Raw genomic sequence first — 12,401 nt, 5'->3', positions numbered from 1 at the left:
TGGTCTGATGAATCAGATGGCTGGGTGCGTGTGTGTCGCTTATCTGGGGAATATATGCACTATGTGAAGAAGGCAAACCACTGGAGGCAGTGTGATGCTTTGGGCAACGTTCGACTGCCTTGGATCCTGCCATCCATGTGGATGTTACTTCGACATGTACCACCTACCTAAGCATTGTTGAAGACCATGTACAACCTTGGTGGCTGTAGCCCCTTTCAGCAAAAATGGTTCAGGAGTGGTTTAAGAAACATCAATGAGTTCAAGGTGTTGACTTGGCCTCCAAATTCCCCAGATCTCAATCCAATCAAGCATCTGTGGGATGTGCTGAACAACAATTCAGATCCTTGGAGGCCCCACCTCACAACTTACAGTACAGGACTTTAAGGATCTACTGCTAACATCTTGGTGTCAGATACCACAGCATCTTTCAGGGGTCTAGTGGAGTCTGCCTCGACGGGTCTGAGCTGTTTTGGCAGTAAAAGTGAGACCAACACAATATTAGGAAGGTGGTCATGATGATATGCCTGATCAGTGTGCTCAACAGTTAGGGAAAGAATTGAAAAATAGCTATAAGTTTTTTTTAAAGAACAGAATGTCAGACTGATAGATTTAAAATATAAACTAACCAATCAGATAATAGAGCAGATATAGGGTATATTGTTTAGGTAATAACTTCACCGACTTCAAAAGGGGTCTTTGACAAATGCATTAAAACTATGACAACATGTGGGACTGTTTCTATTATTTTTACTTTGTAACAGTAAAACCAGTAATAATTTTTCCAAAAATGATTGACCATCTTAAACTTTAAAACAGCTTGACCACCTTGAGTAATTTTTGTTTTCAATATGGTTCTCCAAGGATGAACTGTTGACTGTCATGATATCAACTGTATACAGTGAATTAATAATGACCCTGGAGATGTGATTAAGATTGCATTGATTGACCCCTGCCCTCTGACCTTCTCAGGGATCCCACCGAGTGATGATGTCATACCCAACGGCCTCCTATGACCAGCTGGCGCGACAGGTGGAGGATCTCCGTAAGGAGAACTCTCACCTGCGCCGTGAGCTTCAGGACAACTCACACCACCTGTCCAAGCTGGAGAATGAAACCTCTGACATGAAGGTGAGTGGAGCTCAGATTATATCAAATTTATTCAAATGACAGCCTTGGCTCAACAAGTAGGCCTCGACCACCCAGGTATGATCATGGCCCAAGAGCTGGAGTCAGGCCTCATACTAGATCTTTGATTCTGCTTGAACCTGTTAGAGCTCTTCTGAAATAAAACGGAAACTGTTACACAAGTTCAAAATAATCTTTGAGAATGATATTGGCCAAAACAGAACTGAAAAAAAAAAATCAAGCCATTTTCAGATGTTTCCAGGCAGCTGTGCTATGTCCTCTATCAGTCTTCTGATATACATAAAGTTGACATGTTGAATTGCTCAAACAAAACACAATGTTTTGAAAGCACCAAAGATACTTTACACCAGGGGTCTCCAGTGTTGGGAGTAACGGCGTTTAAGTATAACGGCGTTACTAACGGAGTTACATTTTCAGTAACGGAGTAATCTAATTAATTACTTTTAATGTCATTGCAACGGCGTTATTGTTACTGACAATGTAAAGTGTCGCGTTACTACAGTTTGGTTGAATAAAGCGCGAGGTGTCATGCTTTGGCTAGTGGTACACATCAGCTGCCTGACAATGTTGCAAATCCGATGATGATTGGCTGGGTGGGCGGTGCCATGCTCACGCTGTCTCACTGCAACGGCATCAGCGATAATGGCGTTCTCGAACTTGAAGTACCGGGAATTAAAGGCAAGAATGTTTCTGTAACATGCACGGCATGCCCAGGAAAAAAGACTTTATCCACGTCTGCCTCAAGCAACTCAAATCTTATGAACCACCTCACATCAACACATGCTAACATGTTACTGTAATGAATATTTAATGCTGTGTTCACACCAGACGCGACTTGCGCAAATAAATCTAGTTTTAAAAGCATTTAATGTGAGAATGTAGTTGTTTTAAACTCAAATATGCGGTTTATTTATAAAGACAGCGTCTATTTAAGAATGTGTTTCGCTGATTTTCGGAGGTTGTCTATTTGTCTATTAAAATCATTTGCGTCTGGTGTGAACGCACCATAAGAGTTGGATAGTGTTCTGTTCATTGTGCAGTAACGTTAAGCCTAATATACAGTTACAGAGATTTGCACTAATGGCCAGGTTTCCCTTTGTTTCTTTTTACCCAAGTTTAAATTTGTTTGTCTTAATTTTACACTTGAATTTTATTTTCAATATTTATTTTTTTATGTTTTATTTCTATGCAAATCATATGGCAGGCTGCAATATATTGAGTTCAAATAAATACCAAATTTTCTAAAATACTTAGTTTTTTTATTATTCAATCAGTTAATATAAACATCTTATATATTAAAGATGTAATATATGACATAATAGCATTATGGAACATAAAAAAATAACGTCATAGTTACTTTGCTGAGTAACTAATTACTTTTACAATGTGGTAACTGAGTTACTAACTCAGTTACATTTTAGGAGGAGTAATTTGTAACTATAACTAATTACTTTTTAACTAAGTACGATGACCAACACTGGGGGTCTCCAACCCTGCTCCTGGAGCAACACCATCCTACAGATTTCCAACCACAATTAAACACCTAATCACCTAAACAACTAATGAAGGTGTTCAGGGTTACTTCAACATTACAGACTGGTATACTGAAGTCTGCAGGACAGGAGCTCTTCAGGAGCAGGATTGGTGATTTGGAGGTTTACACTATGAAAGGCTGAAATTGTTGCTTTACAAATAAAACTGGGATAGAAAGAAGTGTTGTAACCAAACACACACATCTAAACGGTTCATTTCATCATTTAATTTTCTAGCCTGAGGTAAAATGATTGGCTATTTTGTGCTGCTATGCATTTAAGAGCTGACACTCAGCCAGATCCAGTGCTATTTAAAAAAAAATACATTTATTTTTTCTTATCATTGAAATACTGTTATGGTTTTGATTATGTTTTGAATTTGATTTTATATTTTATGTTTTCAGGAAAAAATATAACTTTTAAAATTTAGTTTTGTCATATATTATATTATATTATATTATATTATATTATATTATATTATATTATATTATATTATATTATATTATATAACTTCATTAAATAGACAGCCCTTTTTCTGAACAACAAATAGTCATTGTTGATGTGTAAATGTGGCAAGGCTTAGTTTCAATAAAGTGTCTTTTTGGACTGTGGAGTTTGAAATATTACGTTTTCATAGACCAATTTTTATATGTATTTCAAAAGAGAGATTATAATAGATTATATGACCCCTCTACAACATTAACATTGTAAAAAAAAAAAAAAAAACATCTAAACATCAAGTCACAATTGTGACAAAAATGCTTTCATTTGGAATATTGTCTGTTCAGTGTTTCTGATGGTTTTGTCTAATGCGTATGAAGTATGAAGAGCAGTGTGAAGGGTAGATCTCTGTGGTGAGGACTGAGTCTCCCTTGCACTGGTTTGTCTCAGCCCTGACAATACTTTCCACAAAATGTCTGGAGATTTTAATGATGAATGTCCAGTGTCTCTAAGCCGAATGATGTTTGAGCACAGTTTTAAATCACTGTTGCCCATTACATCTCTCAGAGGAGCAGAGAAGGCAACCGTTAGACCATGGAGCTAATTTTATTATTGACCCTGTGTCTTAAATTGTAGAATGTTCGATGTGTTACATGAGCTTCATGCCGGTTCAGCTTTCCAGTTCCAGTAAAATAAGAGTCTTTTTCCTGTTCATATTAAACGATTCTGCGCTTGAAATCACACCGACAAACCACTGAAGATGGCACTGAAATTACTCAGATGAAGAAATACACGTAAAAGGATGTGTGTAGGTTGAATAATACAGATCCATGCCTGTTTTTGTCAATTTAACTGCTTGGAGACATTAATCCTACTGGGAATAAAGCCCCTAAAGAGCTCATTAGGAATCAAGAGCTTTGTTCTGTCAGTTTTAGTTTGACTTAGAGATAGCTACTAATTTCAAATGGTAACAGTTGCAACATTCATATATAATAATTCTACAAAGGTTCATTATATTTACACTACTTTTATATTTAAACAAATTTTTTTGGGTTAGTATTTTCTTTATTATTATTATACATTTTGTGGATATATCCAATATTCATTAAAATTATTTATTCTGTGGAACACAAAAGAAAATACTTCGAAGAATGCTGGAGCCCAACCAAAATTTGTCCCCATTGACTTTCATTGTACAGTATTGACAAAAAAATATTTATTGAAACATTATTCAGAATATCATGTTTTGTGTTCCTTCAAAAAAAAAAAATGCATACAGGTTTAAAACAGCATGAGGGTGAGTAAATTAAGACTTATAAAGATTTGGGGGCGAAGTATCCCTTTAATAATCCATAAAAAAAAAAAAAAAAAACACACAGCTCGTACTCTGAGGATTCATTTATTTGTCGAATGAAAATGCTCTAAGCCTTTCTCTACACAAAAGCATTAATTGAAACTGATTCAGCAACTGTTTTTATGAGATTATAGGTGATGCATGGGTCATATTCAACATCCCATGATTCCACTGTGGCTCACGTGCCCAGATGCTGAGTGTAATCCCTGTCAAATCTTTTCACTCTCACAATCAGTTCTCCCCTCAAACTGAGCTGATGCATGCATTATAAAGATGAGGTCATCTGGTTTCTCTTTTTGCTTTTCACTAAACTGAACTCTACCGACGAAACGGTCTGCTTTTGCTGTAACAGGGGGTTCTGAGGCAGCTGCAGAGTAAACTGGAGCAGGAGGCTGGAACCCTTGCCTCTTCAGGCAGAACTGATGTGCTGGACCAGCTCAAAGGTACTGGAGGAAGCCTATCCACTTCTACATAGCTGTTGCTGTTCATTTAACTGTGGCATTTAGCTTTTCATTGTAATATATTTATTTACCTATTTAATGATGTTTTTGATGAATTAACAAGATATTTTACACAAAATCGATATGATTAATTACCATAAAAATAACACAGAATTAAACCAATATTAAGAATACCTTTATAGAATAGTTAATGGAATTCAGATAAATTTAATTTGAAGTTACATTCTAATTAAAAGGCCTGTTTAAACAAGTGCTACAAAAAATCTGAAGCTAATGTTAAGTTACATGGGTTTTATTTAACCTGCACCAAACGTGTCCTGTAATTGCAGATCACAACTGCACAGCAGTTACAAGAAATTTTGTAATATTCCTCTTTGCAAAACTGTTTCAGTTAAACACTGAACAATCCAAACTCTATTGAGGACATGCCAAATCAGCAAAGTTTTTTTTTTTCTTCTATAAAAGCCATCCTATTGTTGATGAAAACCGCTTTTGTTATTTTTTAGAGCAACTTTATTTGTCTGGTATTGCATTGCAACTTAGGTCAAGATCAGATAACATTTTGATAAATCAATTCACATAACTTTCCAGACAACTTTGAATATAACAACACTGTAGTGACCTTACTGGGATGGAAACGGGGAACTGGTTCTCATTCAGATTTTTAAAAATACTGAAACTGAATAATTTCCCGGACATTCAGTTCTGTTTATGATTCTTGGTAGGCTTGGTTACTGACAAAGATTTCACAAGTCATTTCCGTTTAAGTTTATATTCAATATCATTTGTATACTCTGTATATCAGGTACAGTACATGTCAATGTTCTTAATGATAATAATCTCTCAACTAATGCTGTAACTATATAAAAGGAACCCTGTCAGTTGTACATTACTGTAATACTAAAGGTTAGGTTCAAACTTTTAAATAAAAACTGCTATTTATTTTTTAGATATAATAATCATCAAACTGAACATTTGTGTACGAACATTTAAACTGCACATAAATCAGTTTTTATATTATCTTTTTAATCATATAATTTGGTTTTGCATTCTACAGTGTACAAAATTTAAACTGTGGCTGTCATAAAAACATTGCAATATTTAACATACATTAAATAAAGGATCACTATTTGAAGGTTAAGTAAAATATAATAATGTGTGCATATGTTATATTATGAATGGCAAAACATAAGGGGTAACTAAAGATAACTAGAGACCCTTGTGCTACAGCATTACGGTAGGCCCCCTACACAAGCGATTATTTATTTATTTATTTATTTTATCTTTCTGACAGTAATTCATGCCGAATTTCGAATTTTTCATGTTGACATGTCAGTTAACATTTATAAAACTGTTCTGTTTAAAATATCAATAAGTGTGTATGCAAATTCACTCTTTGCCAGAAGGTGGCGCTTGTGGAGCAGCAGAATTAGAGCATTTACATCAAGTAAACATTGTTAATACTAGCGTTAAACAGAGGTAATATGAAAAGAAAATGGCATGAAAACATTCCTGGCCAAAATGAGTTTACAGAATATTAATTATTCATCATTATTAGATCGAAATATGGGCTATTCGGTGGTTGCTAACTGCGTCTTTATTTTAAAACATGCCGTGCTTGCATGTAATTAATTAAATCATAGCATAAAGACATGTACACAGAATAGCTCTCATGCTAGGCTTCTTTACTAGCGCATTTCCCATTCTGCTCACAGTATATCAGTGGAACATACAAACTGTGTGTGGAAAACCTAAACTGAACTATAAACTACATGAACTACAAGCATGCATCATCAGAAAACAGCATAGACTTAACGATCAATCTTTGGATTAAGAATTGTTATTGGTTAATCAAAATGAAGAACGATTAAAATCAATGAATCAACCGATGGTCAACAAAAGAAATTAAAGAATCTACAAAAGACCAAAAAATGAATTTCCTTGTTTTTCTAGAGCTACATATGGACTTGACCAACTACTACGAGCTCAAGTACCAGCCTCACAACCTGCGTGTGTTCCCGGAGACGATGGCTAGCCAGGTAGGTGATGGCGAAGAGAGACTGAGCATCGGCAGAGCTAGGAGTCCCGTCTGTCCACCGTCCCGCCAGTCCTCGTCTGGAGAGGGCACAGCCATGCACCCCGGGAACCCTCATCAGGTGACTGGAGAGGGCCGTGTCACTGCCCAGCACTTAGAGGATCTCTGTAAAGAGAGGTGAGATCATCACATCAAAAACTCTAATCATCTGTCTCGTTATTTAACCAAAATGTTATTTCCCTCAGAGGTTTGTCCTCTTTAATAACCAGTAGTCTTTAGTTTAGGTAACATCCATGAACCATAATTACTTTCTATTGCTAGTCAAAAGTAGGTTGTTTTACAGGATGCTAACATTATCTTCTATGATGTGCAACACAAACACTCTGCTAAAATCTCAGAGGTTTTTAATGACCCTTTAAGTACAGAGAAAATTATGATTTTTGAAAATCATGTGACACTGAATTTTAAAATAGAAAACTGTTGTTTTAAATTGTAATTTCACAGTATTACTGTTTTTAATGTATTTTTTATTTTACTGTATTTTTAATTGATTTGAATAAAAGCCTAAATTTTTACACAACTGACTTCTTTCAAAAACATGAATCTATTAATAAATAATACATTTATAATTAATACATATATTAATAAATAATAAATCTATACAGATCACAAACTTTTGAATAGTTGTTCATGTGTGTGTATTAACAAGTATTCTACATACCAAGGAATAAATATGCAGAATATATATGTGTGTGTGTGTGTGTGTGTGTGCGTGCGTGTGTGTGTTTGTGTGTGTAATAAAAATGTATGTGGTCTGTGGCCAATTCTATTTAAAATGACACTCAGGAAAATGCTCTGCCCAACAGCAATTGAGCACAGTAATGTCAGGTTTCAGGAGTGTGTGTTTGTGTGTTTTAGGTCCATGTTGATGAGTGAAATAGAGAAGGAGGAGAGAGAGCGGCGGTGGTATTACTCACAGCTGCAAGGATTGTCTCAGAGACTGGCTGAACTGCCGCGGCTTGATACGGTAAGCAGCCTTTCCACTGCAATCACTCACTGACAGGACTGTGTGCGTCTGTAGCCAAAAATAAGGTCACCTGGTTTTACTGCTAATGGCCAGATTGTCCTTAACATAGATTTTTTTTTTTTTTACTAGGTAATGCCCTTGTCTAGTTTGATTCTTAAACACATTTCAGCCAAACATGACAAGTCTGTCATTATTTACTTATAGAATATTGTTCCAAACCTATGATTTATCTTTTTTATTGAATCCATACAATAAGCATGTTGTTTAAATATGTTTTATGGAATGGTTTGTTCAGTCTACAAGTCTTGTTCATGTCTCTAGAGGTTTGATCTTGTTTTGAATGGTAAAAACAACGGTACCCATGCAGTACAAATGATATCTGGGCGTTTTTCTGTGCTTCGCAGTTCTCCATACAAGTGGATTTTATTCGTCAACAGCTGGAGTTTGAAGCCCAGCAACTGCGTTCTGTGATGGAGGAACGTTTCGGCACCAGTGACGAGATGGTTCAGAGAACACAAGTAAAAGCAGATTATAGATTTAAAGCCACGTTTTCATCAACAAAGATCCAGTTGTAAATCCAGCTTAAATGTCACATGTCTGTCACAAACACGTCATGCTTTTATCAACACTTGACCTGAACCACAATCCTACAGTTCAAACCTCCAGCACAGCTTACATTGTGTTTTGGATGCTGGTGTTCGTTTTATGATAAAACGGTGTATGATAATGTTCTCTGAAAGTACAGAATGCATTCAGATGTTCACTATATATTAAGTACTGTGCATGTTTCAGATCCGTGTTGCTCGATTGGAGCAGCTGGAGAAAGAGCTTCAGGAGGCCCAGAGCTCACGTGGTCCTCAAGAGAAGAGCGCTCTACCAGAGACTCAGGTGACACATTCACCCCTGTCCTCCATTTGAGCCTGAATCATACAATTCAACTGTGATGCTCGCAATGATAACAAATAATAAAAATTCTTAAAAAGTTTAAATAAAGGCAACAGTTTTATTTTAAAACATTATTAATATTAAAAAACCTACTAAATCAAAGTTGAGTATATGAAATATAACCGACATATAACCGACAGCCATAAAACAGTGTCCAAGGCAGGGTCGCCAGGTTTTCACAACAACACCCGGCCAAATGTTACTAAACTAGCCAGAAACTAGCCCAATCGCATTTCGAGGAGGGTCCCTTGATAAAAAAAATTGATTAAAAATGTGATAAAAAATTGCAAAAATTGATAAAATACGCAATTTATTTGGTGGGGTTCCCCTGGTAAATGTAAGCATTTTAGGGGCTAATTATCACGTTTTTTTGGGTTGCTTCAACACCGAAAATGAAAACCAACCCGCAACAACAGCGTTAAAGTACCCAAATTCTGCAGGAAAACCGCAGACTTGGCAACACTGGTCCAAGGATAAAATATCTGACTAGATGTTTAAAAATTTATTCTGAGAAAGCTATATATATATCTATATCATATTGATAATTTTAAGAATATATTGATTATGTTTTAACACTAACACTAACACCACAGAGGACATTGATGACTGAACCAGCCTGCTGGAAGGTAATGGATGGAGGTTGTAAATAGGAATTACTGTATATATTATATAACAGAGCTAAATGTAAAGTTGCTTTTGCATTGCTAGCAATTGTCTTTGCACTGCACAGCTTCACATGCACCCAGTCTCACCTGGCACTCTCTCACAGCACAGGCTGGCACTCAGTGTTGCTAAGCAGAAAACAGGACATGCCATCTGCAAGCTGCCTCCTATTGGCTGCTCAGTAACTGGGAAGCTGTCTTTTTGAAGCAGTCTAAAGGATTCCCATCACAGCACAGATACCTCTCTATTCGGCACGCATCAGACTGACAGTGAGCTCTTCAAACCTAATGTAAAATAAGGCTGAGAAATCTGAAATAGTCAGAATATGATGAAACCTGCAGTACAAGTTCGGCATTTAATTTATATGCAGCAAGTAAATCTTTAGATGTTGTGAATTATTTGGGACCCTCACTGGACTCCTCAACTCATTTTGCATTATTACTATTTGGATTAATAGTTAAGTCATCCAAACTATGAAATTAAGTGGAAGCATGTGAATTATGCAGTAACCGAAACAGTTCAACAAATAAATATAATTTTTTAACAGTACTGATGGACTTCACATGTATGTTTGTCATTCAGTAGCTGCTTTTCCTTCATTGTCCAGTCCAACATTATATAATAATAATGATAAATTCAGCTTCACAATTAATGTGTGTGTATACAAGGCTTATATTAAGCATTTAGGTCAAATAAATTACATAGTACTTACTGAGCTCTTAAAATCATCAAAATTATATTCTGAAGACTCTAGAATATCTTTCAAGCCATGTCTATGTCCTTTCTTGTAATCTAGTAGATCACATTTATAGCTGGTGCCAAATGTTGCCTTAGTGATGGGTTTGGGCATGAAAGAATGAATCAAGTGTTTTGGCTGTGGTGCTGATTCAGTCTCCATATGCACGTTCAGTCACACATGGGGGAAGTCGTGGCCTAATGGTTAGAGATTTGGACTTGTACTCCAAAGGTTAGCGTCTTGAGCCGGCACGAATTGTAAATGGGGGGAGAATATGCACAGTGCTCTTGAGCAAGGCGCCGAACCCCCCCCAACTGCTCCCTGGGCACCGCAGCATAAATGGCTGCCCACTGCTCCGGGTGTGTGTTCACGATGTGTGTGTGTACACTGCTGTGTGTGTGTGCACTTTGTATGGGTTAAATGCAGAGCACGAATTCAGAGTATGGGTCACCATACTTGGCTGTATGTCATGTCACTTTCACTTTAACTGGTGTTATGGCGATGTTATTAAGTTTCTCTTTGGCTCTGTAGCAGAATAGCCACAGTTTACAGAACACCTCAGGTTTGACAGCCACTGAGTGCCTTAATTTTTTCTTTATTTTGAAGAATATATACACTCAGTATGTGTGGATCAGTCTTAATACAGCACAGATTTACAGTATTTTGGTGTTTTAATAAATATTAATGTGTTAAGTCAGCCATACAATCAGATTTCCAAGTACCTTTTGTACCAAACAGGAACAAATAATAAACCTTACCCTCTGTGTCCACAGAGCACCGAGTGCCTCTCCAAAGCATCTGTGCCTGACATGGAATCCACAAATGCTGGTACTTCGGAGGCCCCTGGAGAAGCAGGGAGCAAAGTAAGACCATTGTCATACAGATCATGTTAGAATTTAATTATATACTAAGAGGCAATGTTCGTCTTTATGTAAACACAGCAGCCTATCTATTTGTACTTCATACTATATTTTAAAAAATACATAAAAATAAATTTGAAAAATTATGGTTGCCTGCACTGTGTGTTAGTCCTCTGATGGACTTACCATCTGTCTAGGATATTTCCTATTCTTGGCCAGAGATGCTGAGATAGGCTCCAGCATCTCTTCAACCCTACATAAAACAAGCAGATGGGAGAACGAATTGATGGCTTCTTCTAAAACCAATATCATATTAAGAAATAAATTATAAATAAAAAAGCTAGCTGTAAATAATATACGAAATATCCTAAATTAACCTAAATATCTATACAATTGTTCAGTCCCTGTTGTTAAAGGGTTAGTTCACCCAAAAATCTAAATTATGTATTTAATAACTTACCCTCATGTCGTTCCAAACCAGTAAGATCTCCGTTTATCTTCAGAACACAGTTTAAGATATTTTAGATTTAGTCCCTCCATTGAAGCTGTGTGTACGGTATACTGTCCATGTCCAGAAAGGTAAGAAAAACATCTTCAAAGTAGTCTATGTGACATCAGAGGGTCAGTTAGAATTTGTTGAAGCATCGAAAATACATTTTGGTCCAAAAATAGCAAAAACTATGACTTTATTCAGCATTGTCTTCTCTTCCGTGTCTGTTGTGAGAGAGAGTTCAAAACAAAGCAGTTTGTGATATCCGGTTTGCGAACGGATCATTCGATGTAACCGGATCTTTTTGAACCAGTTCACCAAATCGAACTGAATCGTTTGAAATGGTTTGCGTCTTCAATACGCATTAATCCACGAATGACTTAAGCTGTTAACATTTTTAATGTGGCTGACACTCTCTCTGAGTTAAAACAAACCAATATCCCGGAGTAATTCATTTACTCAAACAGTACACTGACTGACCTGCTGTGTAGAGAGAACTGAAGATGAACACCGAGCCGAGCCAGATAATGACTTGTTCATGAGTCAAGAACTTTTTGCATCGGTTTTCGGATCACCAGTAGTTCTTTCGGACAGTTCGATTCAATAAACCAGTTGAAGAAAACTGTTCACCAGTTCTTTTGCGCTCGACGTAATGACGTCATTGGCGATGATTGCCCTTGATTCAAGCCTTCGGTTTACCCACGCTCATAA

General features: G+C 36.5%; 1 protein-coding gene across 1 annotated transcript in view; it reads left to right on the top strand.

Moving 5' to 3' along the window:
• Nucleotides 1–12,401, top strand: part of LOC113054987 (APC regulator of WNT signaling pathway 2) — a 32,693-nt gene that overhangs the window by 11,606 nt on the left and 8,686 nt on the right. Inside the window, exons 2-8 of the mRNA XM_026220856.1 lie at nucleotides 970–1,128; nucleotides 4,826–4,916; nucleotides 6,888–7,146; nucleotides 7,888–7,996; nucleotides 8,401–8,514; nucleotides 8,789–8,884; nucleotides 11,114–11,203. Of these exons, the coding sequence (XP_026076641.1) occupies nucleotides 985–1,128; nucleotides 4,826–4,916; nucleotides 6,888–7,146; nucleotides 7,888–7,996; nucleotides 8,401–8,514; nucleotides 8,789–8,884; nucleotides 11,114–11,203 (903 nt within the window). The 5' untranslated portion in view covers nucleotides 970–984. The remainder of the gene's footprint in view (nucleotides 1–969; nucleotides 1,129–4,825; nucleotides 4,917–6,887; nucleotides 7,147–7,887; nucleotides 7,997–8,400; nucleotides 8,515–8,788; nucleotides 8,885–11,113; nucleotides 11,204–12,401) is intronic.

Source organism: Carassius auratus, chromosome 36, assembly GCF_003368295.1.
Source record: "Carassius auratus strain Wakin chromosome 36, ASM336829v1, whole genome shotgun sequence".
Classification (NCBI taxonomy): Eukaryota; Metazoa; Chordata; class Actinopteri; order Cypriniformes; family Cyprinidae; genus Carassius; species Carassius auratus.
Note: the sequence above shows the minus strand (reverse complement) of the source record. Positions and strands in the feature narration are given on the sequence as shown.